The sequence below is a fragment of the Syngnathoides biaculeatus genome, chromosome 8, assembly GCF_019802595.1.
Source record: "Syngnathoides biaculeatus isolate LvHL_M chromosome 8, ASM1980259v1, whole genome shotgun sequence".
In the NCBI taxonomy this organism is placed as follows: Eukaryota; Metazoa; Chordata; class Actinopteri; order Syngnathiformes; family Syngnathidae; genus Syngnathoides; species Syngnathoides biaculeatus.
Window position 1 is genome coordinate 25,220,900 of NC_084647.1, and position 20,899 is coordinate 25,241,798.

The 20,899-nt window shown below is 41.9% G+C and overlaps 1 protein-coding gene across 5 annotated transcripts in view; it reads left to right on the forward strand.

The window, feature by feature from the left end:
- The window catches only part of npas1 (neuronal PAS domain protein 1), a 109,060-nt gene that overhangs the window by 70,222 nt on the left and 17,939 nt on the right, over positions 1-20,899 (forward strand). For all 5 annotated transcript variants that reach the window (XM_061827177.1, XM_061827176.1, XM_061827181.1 and 2 more), the window contains 2 exons: positions 13,639-13,706; positions 16,661-16,750. In XM_061827177.1, coding sequence (XP_061683161.1) covers positions 13,639-13,706; positions 16,661-16,750 — 158 coding nt within the window. The remainder of the gene's footprint in view (positions 1-13,638; positions 13,707-16,660; positions 16,751-20,899) is intronic.

Consider the following 20,899-nt stretch of genomic DNA (forward strand, 5'->3'; position numbering starts at 1 on the left):
GTAATGTTTTTGTGTGGTGAAAAAGTGACAGAGTCAGTATGTTTTACATTTTAGACAGCATTATTGTTGTATTGTTATCAATTACTTTGAAACAAAAGTACAAAAATGCAACCAAAAAATTTAGCATTTCTAAAATAAGAATATCTAATTACATGTAAACAGAAATGTGTTTAAAAAGTCAATAATTTATTGAACAAAATTGCAACAAAATTATTAACAAGAACCAACTTCAGAGATACAGATTTAAAAGTAACACATTAAACTAACGTTCAACTTAAAGTCATGTTTAACATTAAACTCAGTTATCTTTTCTCGTCTCATTGCTTTAAACTTTGAGATCATTTTTGTGAGAATGATTTAACTATGATTAGACCACGAAATGCTGGAGGCATATGCGACATTTTGGCAGTAACTTACCCAAAAATGCAACGTGTGTGTTATTGTCTACTGAGATTGAAAAATGGTTCCTATATAGCCCTTAAATTTGGTTTCACAATATGCTAAATCCTTGTGAGATAAAAAGACTTTTGGGGGAGGCCGGGGGTGAGGGGGTTAGGGCCTATAGCTAATAGCCGGCCATGCTGGTAAATACAATTCAACGTTTGTTTGCGGTAAGTCAGTGTGCAGACGGGGTGGGGTGTGGGGTGGGGCAGGACCAGGATGCGAGCCAATAAGAAACGACTCACTAATCTGAGATGGCAAGATCGCACATATACTCAATAGTGATGCAATCTTGGCTTTGGCTCCAAGACTTTCACGTTCCTTGTAATTAAATGAAATATTCACACATTTGACATTAAAAAAATATAGAATATGTGAGCTGTGGGGTGAAATGCCATTACAGTACTAACATCAAAAGTGAAGGCACAGAAGAATCTGGGGTCAGATTGCAAATCATTGGAATGTTTCAAATGTAAGAAATACACTGTTGTACTATCAAAAACTGTCGAATTGTCTTCCGTTTCAACAATCAAATGAAGTTCTATGTTTTTCTTTTTTCTTTTTTTTTTTTTTTTAATGTCAGAAGTCAGGCCACACAATCACAGCGGTACCATAAATAAAATGTAATCCTAATTTGGACATCAGATTGACCACGTCTACCCACAATGCATTGGTGGAGTTTTAAGTGTGATGCATGACTTTAATTCTGTAAGCGGAATGTGGCCGAAGCGTGCATGAATGGAGGAGAAGAGCGATGAGGGGAAGGGACAAATGAGAAAAGGAGAAAAGGTGCAAAGGTCCAAGTGTGCATGCGTAAGTGTATGTTTGTGTTTGGGGGAGAGAAGGATGAGGGGGGTCGCATTCCTCCACACACACACCCCAACCCCCCCTTGTCCGAGGGTTTGGGGACGGGCGAGGCATAGGCGAGTGAAGGAAGGAAGGAGTGATGGAGGAAGAGTGGGGAGGGGCCGCTGTGGCTTTTGTCTGCTTCCCACGTTTCAAAGCCAGTCTTGAAAAATGAATAGACAGAGCAAAATCAATTGCATGACCTTCACAGAGCGAGAGAGAGAGAGAGAGAGAGAGAGAGAGAGAGAGAGAGAGGAGAGGGAGAGGGAAAGAGATTGAGAGAGCGACGTCTGAGGATGGAAGGAAGTGAGGAAGGAAGGAGGGAAGGGAACCAAGTCAAGGTCATTTTAAAAGAAGCCAAAGTGTGTGTTATATGATTCGGCATGCTTTTATTATTATTATTATTATTATTGACTCTAATCCAAATATCCGAGGACTCGACTTAATATTATGACACGTACACTTGTGTGAGTTCCCTTACAAGTGTTGCCTTTACATAAACATCCACCACACCTAAGTACACACGCAAAATATACTTTTTCAAGATTAGAGTCATCATCCCTTTTAATTGTGATTCATTTAACAATATGTTTAGCATAGTTTTTGTGTGGAGTACAACTGCACCGGGAGCAAAGGTCAATGATTCTGGTGGTTTTATGGACTACTTGAGGAGACCATCAAGACAAAAAAAAAATCTTTGCATTTGTCTACTAAAATTCTACTACATTAAGCTTTTTTTTTTTTGAGAATAACACTAGATATACCTATGGTGTTTTTGCATTTATGAAATTAGTCAACTGCTGCAGAGAACGCGAAATTAGATTTCCGAATGTAACATAGACCGTAAAACAAAAAGACGCCTGATCGAAGCTTAATTTGAAATTTAATTGTGAATCTCTATTTGAGACCTCCTTTTAATTATGAAATTAAAGCTAAAATTATCCACCTGCACCCAACCAAAAATGCAATCCAATATGTCTGCTTCTTTTGACGAATACCATGTTTTTAACTTTTTGTAACTTTGTTTTTTTTTACTAAGCAGTTCCTTCCAAAAAAAAAGAAAAGTGTAAACATTATCCTAACCCCTGTGCTAAGTAGACGACTGACTTCCAAATTCATAATTGACGTGACATTTACATCGATCTGCGCATGTCACATCTGTGAAGCGGCTGTTCTAGTGAAACGTCGTGAATCGTTGTGACAGTCTGCGATTAAAAAGTTCTGTCGATTAGATTCTGGCTGCAAGAAAGGGGGCAGTGCACCTTCTATACATTAACATCTTGCGCTTAAAATACTTGACTTGCTTTTTATTTATATGGCAAAGAAAGAAATCATTAATCCTAAAAACAAATATGGGGAACGTCTTTAAAACGGAGCTTTTCATTCTTTCACAGTCAAGAAAATTAAGGACCGTACGTCCTGTTTGAATTGTGACTGTAAATCTGTTTAAAAGGTTGGCAGAGTCAAAGTCCCTAAAAAAAAGTTGACATGTTGGTCTCGTTGCATCCCATTTTCGTTAACGACTTTCTTCTGCCATTATCGGAATGCAAAGTGGTCCTAAGCAGCATTTTGAAAAGAAATAACTTTTCACATCTAAAAAATAATTTGGGGGCCTTTTCTTTTTTTTTACCAAAGTCAGGCGATCATACCGCTACATCATCAATGACACCCTTTGGATTTGAGGTTAAAAAAAAAAGAGAGAGAGAGAGAGAGATGAAATTCATCTGAGAAATAAGCAAGTTACAACTTAATTTCAAAGTGTAAAAATGGCCTTTGATGGTAAGGTTAACCCCTCCTACATGGGTAGGGCATAGGTTGCGTCAGTTAGCCGGGCTGCTACAGCGTATCTGATATTCATATCGAAGCATGCAGCTCTCGTCTTCAATCGTCTCTTTTAAGTGAGCCCGATGTGAACTTTATTTCCTGCCAAGACATTGCCAATAGATCACAGAGCAATTAATCCTAACATTAGAGATCCGTACCATTTGTGAGCAGCTATTCAATTCCATTTAACATTAATATTAATATGACTTGAGAGCAATCTTCTTAGAAAAATAGTACATTGCAGCCTACAGAACGAGAGATCAAATTAAAACTTAACTCAGATATATTATCCCTTGTGGCACAGTGGCCGTCAGATTAGAGCGTCTGCCTCACAGTTCTGAGGCCCCGCCTGTGTGGAAGTTTTCCCCGTGCCTGCGTATGTTTTTCTCCGGGCATTCCGGTTTCCTCCCACATCCCAAAAACATGCATTCATGGGAGATTCTTAATTCCCCTTTCGTCTGATTGGGAGTGTGAATCCTTATTTGTTTCTATTTGCCCTATGATTGGCTGGCAACCAGTTCAGGGTTGCCCGAAGATAGCTGGGATAGGCTGCAGCACTCCCTTGAATCTTGTGAGGATAAGCGGCTCAGATAATGGACTGATGGATCGATGTTATCCCTAATCTTAGATTGCGTTGGACATGAGTCTTCCCTCCCCGCTATAAAAAAAAAAAAATGATTACCTTTGTTTGTCTCAATATCTCATTTCCAAGTTACTTATTTATAATTACTTGACCCATTTTTTCCACTGGAGTGTGCAGTTAGCTAGCTAGCTATGCCTATAGAGTACTTTGAAAATTCATCTTCCCTGATGCCAGAATTTACAAAACAGATAATAATAAATAGACTGAGGTCTTTATTTAAATCTCCAAGCAAGGAAGTGACTCAGTAAACGAGAAAGCTGCTCGTCCACCAGCCAAGCGGAGCCCCGGAACCGCTAGCTTACAAACTAGCTGGTGGCTACCAACTCTGATCGAGGTGTGGAACGCCCCCACAATGACACACCACAACTAAGTAAAATTAGTCTGTAAAATCTAAATTTGATGTATGTACATGTTCAAATATATATATATATTTATAAGATCATTTTTGCGCAGTCTATATATTGATACTAAATTAAGAACAGCGGCAGTCTGTCATCATTAACCTGATGCATTGTTAAGTCCCGATACAAAAGGTCTCAACTCGTCATAAAGCGGTCAGGTCTCACATTACAAATGCGCCGCAACTCTGTAGTTAACAGGTGCAACATGCCAGCTGGAGAGCCCCATCCCATCTTTTACAAGGTATTGAACAATGACAAGTGGGCTCCGGCCTCAAGTGTTTTACTGTCTCTGTTAGTGAGGTCAAACACACCTCTCACCCACCGAGCGCCGCTGACATTGACTTTCACTCTGCTTACCCTCGCACTCCCTCCCTGCCGTTCCGCCACCCCCACCCTCGCCTCACTCCTGTCGTAGCCCCCTTCCCTCCCTTGCATCTGCCACCCCTCTAATTCACAGTGTTAAAAGCAGCCGGGGCTTTTAAGGCAAGTTAATTGCACTCAAATTATGTTCGACCGCGAAAAGAGCGAGGGAATGACGGCACAGAGACAGGGATGGAGGGATGGAGGGAGAAGATAATTGTGCCGGAGGGGGACGCGCCAATTAGGGTCACTCTTTCTTTATCTGTGCGTGCGTCGAGCTGATGAAACATCACAATTGGATGCGAGTAAACAACTTGGCAACTGATGGGATTCGTGTTTTGAAACGGGCGCGAGCACTGAACTTGGAAGATAATGGCAGATAAGAAGACAGCGGACCAAGGAAGTTGCAGTGACAGTTATCTGGTTCCCATAGCAACGGGTTAAAAAGGTTGACCCTGTGGGGGGAGCAGAAGATCGTGCATGCCTATGCGCAGGTGTGTGTGTGTGTGTGTGTGTGTGTGTGTGTGTGTGTGTGTGTGTGTGTGTGTGTGTGTGTGTGTGTGTGCCATTAGTCATGAACTTAACCGGGACTAAATTATGTATTAGACAGACGTATAATGAAAATCATTAAAATGAAAATTCTGTCTTTTCTCCCCACCGAGCACCAGGAAGACCCGGAGAATTGACCTGTGAGTCAGACCATAATTAACGTGTGCGACGGCGCCCTGTCCTGCTGTTTCTTATTCCCACAATGAAATTAAGCCTCGCAGCAGACTCCCAGCCGGCCTTTCAAACACCGGCGTGATGGAGGGCGACGGGCAATGATCACAGGAGCTCACACGTCGACGCTCGCGCCACATTTAAGTCGGAGCTCTCCCGTAAACGATCGCGTTTTAACTGTACTGATAAATGTGAGCGCAGCACTGAACATTTTGGAAACTGACCAAACAAAATAACAGATAGTAGCTGAATTATCCAAGAAGGAAAGGCTAGCCTCTTTGTTAATATAACGATAAAAGTATCTGAGACCACAAGGTCTGTCAAGGTCAAACAGTGAACTTGGGAAAAAAAATCCTTGAGCACCAATACTGTATTTGTGTTCATTTGTTAGCAGGCTACTTTCTGGTTCATGCAGTGTGACACACTGTATGAAAATTGTCAGAAATGTGTCAGGCCCGCCGTACACTCGGCGATGTGGCCAAATCCGACTGAAGTCGACCATCAAGGAAAAAAATTACAGTTGGTGAGGCCTCTCCGCTCACCAAGCGTTTTAGTATTGTACATCTGCTGGCTGGCCTTAATGGAGAAACTGGCACTTTGTATTGGGTTTTCATGCTCCAGACAGAGTATACTCGACTGTTATTTTATGATTGAACCACAAAAACACAGTGCGATTTTCAAGAAGTGGCTTGCCACAAGACAGGAAACGAGCGCTGATAAAGGAGAGGGTGTGGACATTTTGAGAGGCTATAACCCAGAGGTCGGCAACCTACAGCTCGCGAGGCGTACCTGGCTCTTTTGGTGGTTGCATATGGTTCGCGGAGCCCTCATGAAGACATACTGTACATGGAACAACTAATTATGGAAACACTTTAAACAAAGGTTGCTCAAAGAAAAAAAATATGAGGCCTACCGAAGTTTTAAACAAGAATGGATGGCCTTTGTGGCGAGGGAGGGTTCTGCTGTGTGTTTAAATTCACAGATGGGGAGTTAGCCAAAGCATTTGTACTCGATGTTGCCAATCAACATTTTGCCAACTTCGCATGAAGACAAGATAATCAAACGAATAAAAGACATGCCTTTGTCGGCAAGAACTGTTCACCATCCTACCAGCACGATGGAAAATCAAACTGAATTACGTTCACGATTAACGGATGGAAGTCACAACGCCCGCATGAAGCTTAATTTGACGATGTATGAAACAGACTATCAAGCCATTAGCAAAACCAGGAAGCACCAGAAGTTGCATTAATGTCATTATAATGTTATTTAAAAGAATTCAGATACTTTATTGTAGTCTAAAAGTGTTGGTTCGTCATAATTGTATAAATACACCTGTATTTAGCTCTTTTTAAATCACATTTTAAAATATTTGGCATTTATGGCTCTCTGTCGAATAGGTTTCCGACCCCTCCTGTAACCCATCCATCCATTTTCCAAGTTGCTTATCCTCACAAAGGTTGCAGGAAAGCTGGAGCCTATCCCAGCTAGCTTCAGGTAAAAGGTGGAGTACACCCTGAACTGGTCACCAGTCAGATATTAACACCATCTCTGAGCAGGAATCCATCCCACGCTGCCCGCGCCAGAGGCAGGCATGTGTACAAATACACCATCAGTGACTCAGCACGTGATTCTGAAAAAAACTAAAATCATTGATTAAAATAGTTGTTTTACTCAACCGGTATTTAAAAAAATGCTGTACATTCATTAACAAAAATTAAGAATTAATAGAGCACAATATTTTGCTTGTCTGTTAGAATTTTATCAGGCTCGTGCCTGGTTCACACAATTTAATAATAATTAATTACAAAAAAAATTTTTTTGCATGTTTGCCTCAACATCAAGAAGTTCTGGGTTTGATTCTCAGTTTTCCTTGTTCACCCTGCACTTGTAAGGGTTTTCTTCAGTCTTCCTGGATTCCAAAAGCATGCATCTGTTGTTTCTTTTATATGTGCCATTTTTTAAAATTTGTTTGACAAGTTTAATTTGTTCCATGGCCATAATTGTAACTCAAATCATCTTTCCTTATAGAAATGAATGGAAATGTCATTAATCTGTTACAGCCTTTCCCCACAAAAATATTCTAATGTGTTTTCATTAAGGACATTAGCACTGTAATATTGTACTTTATAAAATCATAGCTTAATATACATTACAAAAGAGTTAAACAGGTTTGGCATCATAATTTTAAAATGAATTCTTCTGCTCCTTCTAATGTGCCTGCCATGGCTACCGGAGTGCAGTAAAATACATTACCTCCATCCGTCCATCCACTTGCTGTACTGCTTATAGAGCTCGTGCGCCTGCGTTATAAAATCATGTGAGTTTTGTTTACGTCGACATATTGCCGGTGTGACGGTCTGAGCGCTCCCCCGTACTGAAAAGTCTCCTTACGATGAATGCGGATGCGTTATTAACAGGGGGACTCTGGGTACGTAGCAGACACTTACTGAGAATTGTCCCGGTCTCATAGTTCCCCTTCTTCTACATAGAGGGAGCTAACATACGTTATAACCTAACACTAACCTTATTTTAAAACGAAACTTGATGAAAAAAAAAAGATATACACATATATCTACGTTCGCTGTATTCATCTTTTGAGACGTCCATGGCGAACATGAACACTCGGCGACAAGTTGTTAAATGGCACATGTTGAAGCCTGGATGGGGATGTTTCAGAATGGCTGGAAGTTTACACAATGTTCGCGCTTGCGCATTACTCACAAAAAGACTTTGCAGCACCGGGAGTGCTCAGACTGTCACACCAGTCAAACAAAGCATTGTTGCAAGTTAATTCCGTTGCGACGAAACGAAAATGTCTTACGGCACGATACCCAGAGTTTTGTCCGATACCTTTAAACATTTATAAGGTGATAATAAACGAAGGTACGTGGAAAAATTTGAGACACTTGGCATAGAGGACCCATATTTAATGCCCAAGTCCATGTTTTTGCCGATAAGAAAGTGGACTGTTAATTCGCTTCCGCTTGTCGATCTTTTCTGGTCTTTTCAACTGGTATTCTATAGAATGATATCTTTGAAGATCTGTGTCATTTATTGTGACAACCAACAGAACAACAGGTCTCGGGCAATTTGAAAAATCTGCTCCGGTTCAACGGCTCCCGCACTGCAGAGCAGCGGTTTAACCGGCAATATGGCGGCGTGCAAACTGTGACGTCACGTGCACAAGTTCTATAGGGTGACGTTGTTGCTCGAGCTTATCCCATCTGACTCTGAGCAAGATGCAGGGTACACCCAACCAGTTCAGGGTGGGCACATGTAAACAAACAACCATTCGCACTCATATTCACACTTGCAATTTTTGGTCTTCAATTATCATACTGTGCAGACAAATGGAGAAAAGAGTGGCTCGTCTTTGTTTGTCTGTACATTGGAGCGTTTATTTAACGGACAAATATTTAGTTGTAACCTGGTCCGCTAAATCGAGCTTCCACTGTATTCACATTGTCAGTATTGTCTGTGGCTCAATAAGCTGTAATGTTAGTTGTTTATTTTTTATTTCGCAGAGGATAAAAAATAAATGCCTGTAAAAATGTTGACATTATCTGTCGACATGAGTTGATCCACTGTTTGTATTCAAAGCTCCATTGCCTGAAGGATTTTAAAACGATTTTTGGGTTGTTTCAAATACACGTTTTAATTCTTTGATGGTTAGTTCAAGAGTCAACTTCAAGTGGGAGTGCCATTAAATATATTAATGGCTCTTATGAAGAATTGTTTATTGTGTGCCAAAGTACTGTTTATTGTGAGTTGCGTTGAGTTGTACGCTGATCTCAAGTCAGCCCTCACGAGTCCAAGCAAAAAAAAAATTAATATCACGAAAAACTCCAAAGTCCGGTCACTCATATCTCAGGGTACCGCTGTATTCAGTTTCTGCCTGGATTGAGGATTCGACTCATCCCCTTTTGTCCTTATTGAGAGGTTTTAAGACATGTTTCATTTTCTGACTAATTACATCATAACATCATTCAAGCTTGGAGAAGGTGGCTATTTATGAAGGTCTACATTTTGCAGCTCATCCATATTCCGGTTTAAATGACGAGACACTGGTCGACTGATGTTGAAATTGTTTATCTTGTAGTCATCATTAAACTAATTGAATCATCTACCCACACGTAAAGTAGGAGTCCACACACAAGGGAGCTCTGTTCCGAGTTAGATACCGACACTGCTGTGGGACCCTCTCTTCACAATGTGCACGTGATTGTGGAAACGTGCGCACGCACACACACGCACACAAACACACACACACACACCCTCACAGCTCGTCCAGTGTTTTGGTTTCCTGGCCGCCCTATTGTATCCCGGCAGTCTTTAATAAATGGCCCTCTGTGTATTTGTGAGTGTGAGTTTAAACTCATCCATCAGGCCCCCACCACATCCGCTGAAGTCCACCCCACTGCCACTAACCCCCCCTAGCCTCATGTCACATCAAGCGTTTCCTCCGCCATGTTGACACTAGTCAGCACTCCTGATCACCCGCCATCACCTTCACTCCTCCTGGGATCTGACGCATGACACACACACACACACACATACGTACACATGCTGCATGTCTGACTTTTTAGGATGCCGTGATATGATGGCAGACCCCCACTCCCCCCAGACTGACTGCAAGCCCCCCACACTCCTCCTTTCCAGGCACTGACTGGCTAGGCTGAAGGGTCCCAGCACCAGACCCCTTTCACTTCCCTGAATGGACTTGCCTTATTTATATTCACACAGGGGGCACCCCAATCTCACAATGCCACTGTGTCTTTGTCCGGCAACTCTGTATTTATGTGTGTGTGTGTGTGTGTGTGTGTGTGTGTGTGTGTGTGTGTGTGTGTGGTGTGTGTGTGTGTGTTTTAGTCAGGCTGCTGTGTGTTCTGTGCATGAGAAATCATTGCCGTGTGTATTCCTGAGGTGTGTGTGTGTGTGTGCGTGCGTCTATAACTCTAATGGAATGCCTCCCTCTTCCATTCACTGAACTCACATCACAAGCAGGCAGCTGGCCAATACATAAATATGTGTGTGCGTGCGTGTGTGTGTGTTCCGCCACCCCCCTGAGTTCAGTTGTAACCCAGAGCGGCGCTTTCATTTTCCTGTCATAACGTGTATTGATTTTGTTCAACCTTGCAGTCAAACACACACACACGCACATCTGATAATTCCTAAAATCATCCACACACTCAAATACTCACGTGCATTACGCCGGTATACACAACTACCCACGTTCAGATAGGGAAGACTGTTCAAAAGCAGCCCTGTTGGAGAGAGATTAGTTTCCCACATACGCGCTTCACACACTTGCAGGTGTAGTTTGCAACCCCCTACCCACTCCCTTAGTGCACCCCTCCCCCGCCAACATAAAACAGTAAATACGGCTGATTGGTGAATTAATCTTGCACGTCACTGAGGGCCCCTCGTGCCCTATGCCGGCTTAGAAGAAAGTGATCACCACCAACCTTGCTTAGTGTTTTCTCATTTTCCCTCACCTTAGTCGAGCTGCATTTCTCATACCTATCTTCAAGCTGCAAGCCCCCCACATTCCTCAACCCTGCCCCTCGATGTGGAACACCCCCACACCCCCACCCGCCCACCTCAATTGCCTTCCTAACCACCTCCAACTCTATTTGTATTGTAATTGCCTCGGTAAACAGCGCCACTTTGGCACCGAGCAGCTCTGATAGCTTGTGTTTGGGATGCATTAAGAGTGGCGAAGCAGATACAGTGTGTGCGTGCGTGCAAGTGTGGAAGATTGAGTGGCGTCATTCCTCTTGTGCTCTTCCAAACACTCTGTTTTGTTATTTCGAAAGCAGAGGTGTCAAATTTACAGCCCGGGAACCAGAATCAGCCCGTTATGTACTTCAGTCCGGCCTGCGTGCATTGTTTATTGTGTAATTTTTTTTTACATTTTAGTAAAAAAAAAAAAAAAAATAGATTTGACCTTGGAGTAGTTAGCCCAGATGCTTGGCAGCTCCATCGACACATTCCTTTACGTCAGAGATACTAAATCGACGCTTTTCTGGAGGGAACATTTGTTTGCTCTTCAGAGTTCTGGCCACCGCCTTCATTGGATATGTTGGGTTGAAGGGTATGTCTTTCATTGGGAAGTGTTAATAAAGCAATGGTCTCACAGATGAGCAGTTTTGAGCTGGCTTCTGGAAGAATAGAAACGTACAATTTCAGCCATTCATTTTTAAAAACTCTCTTTTCTGAGTCAGCCTTCGGAATTTTAGAGCAAGCCATGGTGGCCGGCCGGGACTTCCGTCACGCTTAGCTTTTCCGGTAAACAAACTATTTGACGTGGGGCTACCATAATGCTGAATCATGACAGTCTGTGACTGTGGCGTATGTGAACTTGCCGCATGATGATGCCCACGATTTGAAATTTGCCTCTATTGTGTTAAAATAGGAGTATGAGTAAAAAAATTGCGAGAAGAATAATTACTCAAGTACAGATACCTGAAAAATCTGCTTGAATGTAGTCGGAAAGTACTTTTACTCTTACACCTATGCAGAAATACATATGTACATATGTGAAGATTAGACCTAAAAGGTTTTCCCGAGCAAGTGTGGAGCCTCCATTAATATTAAAACAATATCAAACACTCAGTAGGCGCCGCAATGTCAAGCTGCTCCCACTTTGCGCTTTTGTCTTCGCTAATGTAAAAAAAAAAAAAAAAAAAAAAAAGCTTTGTTCTTCCTCCAAAGAGCACAAACCAAACTTATCTCACAATCATTCCTTGAAAAGCTATTTCGATTTTTAAAATGCTTTCTATTCCTCTGGTATTTGATGTTAATTTACAATGCCAAAATGTGCTGAATCTTCAGGGATACTTGATGCCACACAACACTGATATTCACCCAAAAGAGAGAACCATTCATTTTACTTTTCATTTTTTAAAAATCGTTGTCACTATATCAATGAGGAAAATACTAACTAGCTAAAAGTTACGTGTGTGTGGAGAGGGGGTAAAAATCCACTCAAGGTAACTGGAGTCTTGTTTGTTCAATTTGTTGTGATTTTTCGTTTCCAAAAATGTTCAAAAGTGACTCCAAAAAAATATAATATTTAATTAATAAAGTTGTACTTCCACTCATAATAGATGGTTTTCAACAGTGTTGTTGTTTAAAACGCATTCCCTGCAAGGAGTTTATCAGGTTGAAAATAAAAAATACAATTGAGTTGTTTTTATCAATACGACTTCCAAAATTGTTTAAATCCTGTATGTACGGTGCAAGTTTTTTTTTGGGGGGGGGGGGTTATTGTTGTTTTTTTAATTAGGCCCCAAATCCAATTTCCCTGTTACCATTTGCTACTGATGGGAGCCCAAAGCATTCACAGAGCATTGGAGGAAAAACTCTATAAACCAGCATAATACAAATAAAACTAATATGGCAGGTGAAGGTGACAGTAGAGTGCGAAATCGGTAGAGTAATAATATAGATGGCATAAATTAAAAGGCTGAACATAAACATAAAACACTACTAACAAGGAAGAAAAATTGTAGCAAAATATTAATGAATGACAACTAAAAAGGAAGGAGTGGAGCAAAGAGGAGCCCCACAAATTTCCCAGAACTTACAGTGAGCAAACTCCTTTCAGGGAGTGATCCATCATGCACCACAGAAATTGTTTTTACTACTATAAATGTTTTTTTCGTTCAGATGTTTTTAATTTTATGGCCTAAGAGTGGGTGGCAAAACCGGTTCAAACGTCTGCCTCACAGCTCTGAAAGCTGGGGTTCAAATCCCAGCCCCCTCTTAGTGGGGATTGCATGCTTGTGTGGGTTTTCTCTGGGCACGCCAGTTTCCTCCCATATTCCCAAAAATATGCATGCATTAATTGGACAATCGAAATTACCGTAGGTGTGATTGTGAGTGCGACTTCTGTCTGTTTCCGTGTGCACTGCAGTTGGCTGGCAACCAGTTCAGGGTGTACCCCGCCTCCTCCCCAGTAACCGCCGGGATGAGCTCCAGCATTCCCGCAACCCTTGTGAGGATAAGCAGCTCAGATAATGAATGGCAGGGCCTCAGATCTTTTTTCAATTCTAGCTATTCTACTATGTCTGCGATAATGTGGGTTAGCGAACAACTACGGCCCATTTCATTGTAAAGCGATCCTCTCTATACTCTCATGGTGTCCTTTGTTTGACATACCTCCCAATATGATATGGTGGGTGCGTGAGGGTCCATTCAACCATGTCATCAGATTTAATTTTCTATTAATTTCATATCATTAATTAATGGGGAGTTACGTGTCATTGAAAAACTCTCAGTAGACAAGGCGTTGTGATCTCTGGGGTGCTACTGAGCAGGATTCCGGAGTCTTGTCTGCTTGAATTTCAGTTTGCTCTCATGTCTTCCTCACGTGTGTTCCTGTCTGTCTCTTTGCAGTGAGACGGTCCTCACATTCGCTGGCCACTGACATCTTCGAACAGCACCTGGGGGCGCATCTCCTGCAGGTAACTGCCAGCACACTCACTCACATCTTCCTCACTGCCTTCTTTGCAACTTCACAGGATGGATAAATGATGTTTTCCTTCCTGCAGCTCAGGGCTGGGCAATTATTTGAAATCGGCCATGTGCTTCTTTTTTAGATGCTCGTGTATCGCTGTTGCGCTGCCGTGAAAAGTGCAAAGTCTCTTCTCTGAGGTGTTGCATCGCATTCCTCTTTAGTATTGACCTTGGAGGCTCCGTTGCTAACACAAGTTAGTCATGGTACTGTTAGCCATATGTTTACCTGGCCTACAGAACGCACCTGGTTATAAGCCTAACCCAGTACTTTTGTAAAGGAAATACCGATTGGTACATACAAACGCCACAGCTGTGTAAAACCCGCAAGAGCCCACATTGAAACCCGCATTGAAACACGAGATATTTACAAAGAAAGACAGTACACAGAGAGTTTAACGCAAACGCCCCCGTGCTAATGCTAATGCTAGCACCGTCGTGCTAACAGGGCCGGTTAAAAAAATAACATACTGGTAAAAATCACTGAGACACCGCAGTAACACACTAGCGCAGCGCTAATAGGGCCATTCCGGTAAAAGTCACTTCCTCGGCACATATATTCCACCGGTCTCACCCTTACCTTTTCCGCTCAAGTGCCCCCTTGCGGCCATTAGAAATGCACAAATTAGCCGCATCACCAGAGTTGCCGCAGGGTTGAAAGCGTGTGAAAATAGTTGTGTTTTATAGGCTGGAAATTACGGTAAATCACGGCTGACGCGGATTACAACTACTGCCCATGGGCATAGAGAACAGAACTAGCTTTCGGATTGAAACATTGGCAATGGTGCAGAATGTCGCAAAATTAAATATCATTTTGGCTGTAATGATCGCTTCGCTGATCTGATCAATGAAGTCTGTGATCACATCTGAAAATGAAGACATTACATCGGATCATAAAACTTGCATAAAATTAAAAATATCATAGATAATTTGATTGAGCGGGAGTCACTGGTGGTGTAGTGGTACACACGCCTGCCTGTGGTGCGAGCAGCGTGGTATCGATTCCCGCTCAGTGATGGTGTTCATATCTGCCCTGCGACTGACTGCTGACCAGTTCAAGGTGTAGTCCGCCTTTCGCCTGAAGCTAGCTGGGATAGGCTCCAGCTTTCCCGCAACCCTTGTGAGGATAAACGGCTTGGATAATGACATGACGTGACAATTTGATTGAGCCAATCAGATTGGTGGAAAGTCTCTTTTCAATACGTCTTACCTGTTAATTATATGGAAAGACCAGAAAGCAACGCAGTAGTTGAGCCGAGATGAAACATATGTACAGTGTATGAACTGTGGTCTCTGCATCACTCATGAATAGAATAGGCCGTATCTCTGCGATACTACAAGGACTCAAGTAATGTAAATCCTTGGTCGGTCAGATTAAAGAAAAGAGGGGGTTTTATTTTGCTAGCGCCCTGCTGTAAACCAAACAACACACCTTGCCAGCAAGCTTTGCAAGACAGTAACGGTCAGACTAAGCCATGAACTTCAGATGCTCAGACAGCGTCTTTAGCTGACCGGTGTACTTTTTACACAGGTGAATTGTAGGCTGGGGAGCGTGGAGCAAGAAGGCTGCAGGAAGGGGAGTGGGTTGGGGGGGGGGGGGGGGGGGGAGAAGTGCAGCATGTAGACACTCTGAGGAATGTAACGCCGCAGATTACGAGGATGCTGAGGGAACGACGCCAGTCAGAAGAGTGAGTTGAGCAGAGAGGGATAAGGGGGAAGTACAAGGATTAAGGGAGGAATGGAATAAGGTAGGTGTGGGAGCAGGTGGAAGGAGGTTGGGAATTTAGAAGTGAGACAGTTTGCGGGGAAAAAAAAATAAAAGAGAAGCACACGTCCGCTCTTCTTTGGCATTTTAAAGAGGGATGGGAGACTTAGGGAGCGGCGTTGATAGGAATCAAATTAACGCTGCGGAAGAGGAGAGAAAAAAAACTGTATGATTCTTTCCTCCCGAGCCGTCCTCCGGCCGTAATAGCCTGATAATTGCACTTTAGTTCTCCGACATTCAGGCGGCTGGTTTTCTCCTCGCCACGACACACGACTCCCCGCACCCCACACGGCCACGCATTTGCATACTGGATGTGTCACTTGCATAAATTACCGCTGCCACTTTAAGCACCGGGCCCGCCAAAATAGCAATCATTCTTTACAGCGAAGTGGCCCTGCTCTGTGTGTGTGCGTGTGTGTGAGAGTGTGTGTGTGGAGAAGCTTGTTGTGACGATTAATATTTTTCTGTGAAGCAGTCCTCTCTAATGGGCTGGTTGTATACCTTTCACTTCTCATTAGACTCACTGCAGACTGTAATGACTCTGGTTTTATCTGTGTCTCTGTTGCTGTCTGCATATGTATACGCCTGTTTGCGTGTGTGTGTGTGTGTGTGTGTGTGTGTGTGCGTGTGCATGTCTCTGTGAGTGAGTGAGTGTGTGTGTGTGTGTGTGTGTGTGTGTGTTGTGTGTGTGTGTGTGTGTGTGTGGTGTGTGTGTGTGTGTGTGTGTGACTATAGTGTACTGCTTTGCGAGTTCATTACATCTGATTGAAGCTACTCTAGTCTCTGCACTATACTGCTCTGAGTCTTGTCCTTGTCTGTCAGTGTGTGTATGTGAGCATGCATGTGTGTAAATGCGCATGGTTTTTTTTTTGTTTGTTTTTTACTGGTTGTTGGGAATATGTATCTTTTTGCATGACTGCGCCATTGCATATACTGTATATATTATTTAAGTACTGTGTTTGTGCTTGTATACATGCACATTTGATTGTGTGTGTGTTTGCCCGTGTGTGTGCGTGTACTTTTGTATTAAAAAAAGGGCTGCAGGGTCACGGGTTGTTTGTTCGCCCATTGTAGCTTGTTCGATACACACTAATTGCTCTAATTTGTATGTCTTCTTTGCTTGTGCGTGTGTATCCACAGTCTTTGGACGGCTTCGTGTTCGTGGTCAGCCAGGAGGGACGCTTTCTTTACATCTCAGAGACAGTTTCTATCTACCTGGGACTTTCGCAGGTAATGCAAACTCAACAGGTACACACGTGCAAATAACTATTCCTTCTTTGAATTTCATGTATCATTCAAGTCATGCGAAACCTCAATTTCTTCCATAAGAAACCAAAGAAACTGATATAAGTCATTTCGACAGTCGACAAGTAGCACTCTAGTGCAAAACTAAGTTAAATAAAATTTACATTATTAAGCAAAGCAAATGTATTTGTATAGCGCATTTCATACACAATGTGCTTTACATGATTAAAGGCATTTGAAAACAAAGAGATAAAAGATTTAAAATGGGATAAAAAATAAAAATGACAAAGAAAATATTGAGAAAAAAAAAACAATTAAAACTGCTTGCAGTGAAAGTAATATGATCAAAAAGTGGTTATATATTGTAAAAAGCATCAGAAAAAAGAAGAGTTTTCAAGATGGATTTAAAAATATTCACACTTGGGGCTGACCTCACCTCTTTTGGCAACTTATTCCATTTTTGTGCAGCATAATATCTAAATGCTACTTCACCATGTTTGCTTTGAACTCTGCGCTCCACTATTTGACCAGAGTAGGTCGATCTCAGAGCTCTTCTGGGTTTGTATTCCGTAAGCATTTCTTTCATGTATTCAGGACCGAAATTATTTTGTGATTTATAGACCAGTAGCAAAACTTTAAAATCTATTCTAAAGCTGATTGGAAGCCAGTGCAAGGACTTTAGGATTGGCGTTATATGCTCTGACCGCTTTGTTTTGGTCAGAACGCAAGCTGCAGCATTCTGAATGAGCTGCAGCTGTTAAATACTCTTTTTGGGGAGTCCAGTCAGAAGACCATTACAGTAGTCAAGTCTACTTGAGATAAAAGCATGGATGAGCTTCTCCTGGTCTGCTTGACACATACAAGATTTGACTCTAGATATGTTTTTCAGATGGTAGAAGGCAGTTTTTGTGATTGATTGATTTGATATAATTGTTGAAAGTCAGGTCAGAATCAATCAGAAGACCAAGGTTTCGGACTTGGTCTTTGGTTTTTAAAGATAGAGACTCAAGGTGTTTACTAACAGCAATTTTCTTTTCTTTATTGCCGAAAACAATTGTTTCAGTTTTGTTGTGATTTAGTTGAAGAAAATTTCTGCTCATCCAGTTATTTATCGAGTTATTTATTAGACTAACACCTGGACTAGACTAGATTATTAGACTAACATTATAGATCTGACACCTGGCATATACCTACCATGTACATATGGCATATAAGTGTGTGTGTTTATATACATTTGTATAAATATATATCCTTTGTTTTTGTTAGACATTGAACACATTTGGGTGTCCAATCAAAATATGAAAATGAGACAAACGTTCAGAATTCCAGGGTGTATCTCAATTTATTTACATGTAGAAGTGTTAAACTACTTAACCAAGAGTGGGTAGAGAAAGTATTCAGACCGCCTGAAATTTTTCCCTCTGTTGTAGTGTAGCCATTTGCTAAAATCATTTAAGTTCATTTTTTCCTCATGAATGTACACACACAATTGTTGACATTTTTGCAGATTTATTAAAACATAAAAACTGCTGCAATATCACACAGCGATAAGTATTCAGACCCTTTGCTGTGACACAGATTTAACTTGGGTGCTATCCTTTTATTCCTGTCATCCTTGAGATGGTTCTACACGGTCATTAGAGTCCAGCTGTGTTTGATTATACTGACTGGACTTGATTAAGCCACACACCTGTCTATATAAGATCATAAACCTCACAGTGCAGGTCAGGAGGTCAAAGGAACTGCCTGAAGAGCTCAGAGACAATTGTGGCAAGGCATCGATCTGGCCAAGGTTACAAAAAAACTAACAAATCTGCAGCACTTGAGGTTCCTAAAAATCACAGTGGCTTCCATAATCCTTCAATGGAAGACCCTTGGGACAACCATAACCCTTCTAAGAGCTGGAAAACTGAGCAAATGGGGAAGAAGAGGCTTAGTGAGAAAGGTAAAGAAGATCCCAAAGATTACTATGGGTGAGCTCTACAAATGCAGTCGTGAGATGGGGGAAAGTTTGAGAAAGTTAACCATCACTTCAGCCCTCCACTATTTGGGGCTTTATGGCAGACTGGAATGACTGAAGCCTCTCTCCAGTGCAAGACACATGAATGCCCGCATGGACTTTGCTTAGAAAAAATAAAAATAAATCCAAGATGGTGAGAAATAAGATTCATTAATCTGATGAGAGCAAGATGGAACTTTCTGGCCTTAATTGTAAGCAGAATGTGTGGGTGAAAACCAGGCACAGCTCATCACCTTCCCAATACAGTCCCAACAGTGAAGCATGATGGTGGCCACGGCATCATCCTGTGGGGGTGTTTATCAGCTGCAGGGACAGGATGACTGGTTACAATTGAAGATGAAGCCAAGTACAGGGAGATCGTGGATGAAAACCTTCTCCACTGTTATCCTTCCAAAAAGACAATGACCCCAAACACACAGCTAAAATAACCAAAGAGTGGCTTCAGAACTATTCAGGTACTGTTCTTGAATGGCCCAGCTAGCTAGCATCTCTGGAGAGACCTGAAAGCTGTTGTGCACCAACATTCACCATCCAACCTGGCACAATTGGAGAGGATCTGCAAAGAGGAATGACAGAGAATCCCCAAATCCAGGTTTGAAAACTTCTTGCATCATTCCCCAAAAGGCTGTATCGGCTCAATAGGGTTGGTCTACTAAATAATGAGCAAGGGTGTTAACACTTATGACTGTGTGATATTTCAGTTTTCTTTTTCAATGAATCTGCAACAATTCCATTTTCTTCCTTAACTTGAGCCATGTGGTAATTTCTCTATCAGAAGCCCTTTCTCAGTTTTTTTTATTTTTATTTTTATTTGTTTGAGGTGTCTCGAGGTCAAAGAAATGCCAACGTTAGTGTCACAGTGACTTGGTGTGCTTGATGTGTTTCTTTTTACAAAAGGCTTCTTTGTTTTTCATTTTTTGGTCACAAATTGCTTTTTTTAAAATAATGATTTATTGTACTACTGATTAGTAAAGAACAGAAAGAAGAAGAAATAGCAAAGTGTTTTACATGAATATTATTTGAAGACCTTTGAACTTGTAGTGTACTATATTGTGCATTACAGATTTGTTAATTCAAGGCAGCCATGGTATGATTCCTCCATTAGGTCGCGGTCTACAAAATGTGTTCAGCACTGGACAGTATATGCGGTGTGTGTGCGTGTTTTACAGCTCGCCTCGCACACGCCCTTCTTTCCTTTCCGGAACGCTCTCCAGGTGCTCACCTCTGTTGATTGCCTGTGGCCTCTTGTACTGTGAATGTTAAGTCCTGCCATTTTGCCCAGATGCATAAATAATAACAGTAATTACTGGCCCAGCAATCAAAGTGTCGCCCCGGCACGCTGGGCCTGTCTAGGGGAACAAATCGATAGGCATCTTAAAAGCCACATTGATTGTAGGGGGGGGGGGAGAACACCAAGGGGGATGGCATGATAGATAGAGACAGTTGGCGAAGGAAGAGAGAGAGAACGGGGGTGGAGGAAGGTGGAGAGCCGTGATAAGAGAGGAGGAATGTTTCAAAGTGAGAAGGAGACAATGCGCTACGCAGGGAGAAGGGGGAAAAAAGGATGAAATGAGCTAAGCGCGACAGTAATGGATGTAAATTTGATTTTAATTGTGAAAATTGGCTGTGGTTGAAGGTCTGCGGGCAGCCATGTTAAATAAGATGATTTCTCTCAATCTCAGCACAGTAAACGCAAGCCGTGTCCGGGCCGAAAGATCGTTGGTCACCGTCGTGGGCTCACATTTGTCCGTGATAATCATGTCCGCGTGATGTTGTGGGCCAATTTTGCTTAGCTGTGTAAGGATATTTGCTGTCTTGTACCTGATTCCATCGCAAAGGCTTGAATTTAAGGGATTTGAGATCATTTCTCTATTACAGACCTCCACCAAGGCACATTTTGATTTTTTTTTTTTTCTGTATTTGAATTTATTTCAACAGTAAAGCCCCACTGAGCTTGAACATTTCTTTTCGAAGAGCGAGCTGGTGCAGGACAACTAATAGTCGCATCATCACGTCTCATCTTTCGCTGGATCACTTTTGACAATAAAATGATATTATGTTTTAAATCTTTGATCATTTAGTTTATTCCCAATTCACAGAGGTTATTCAATATG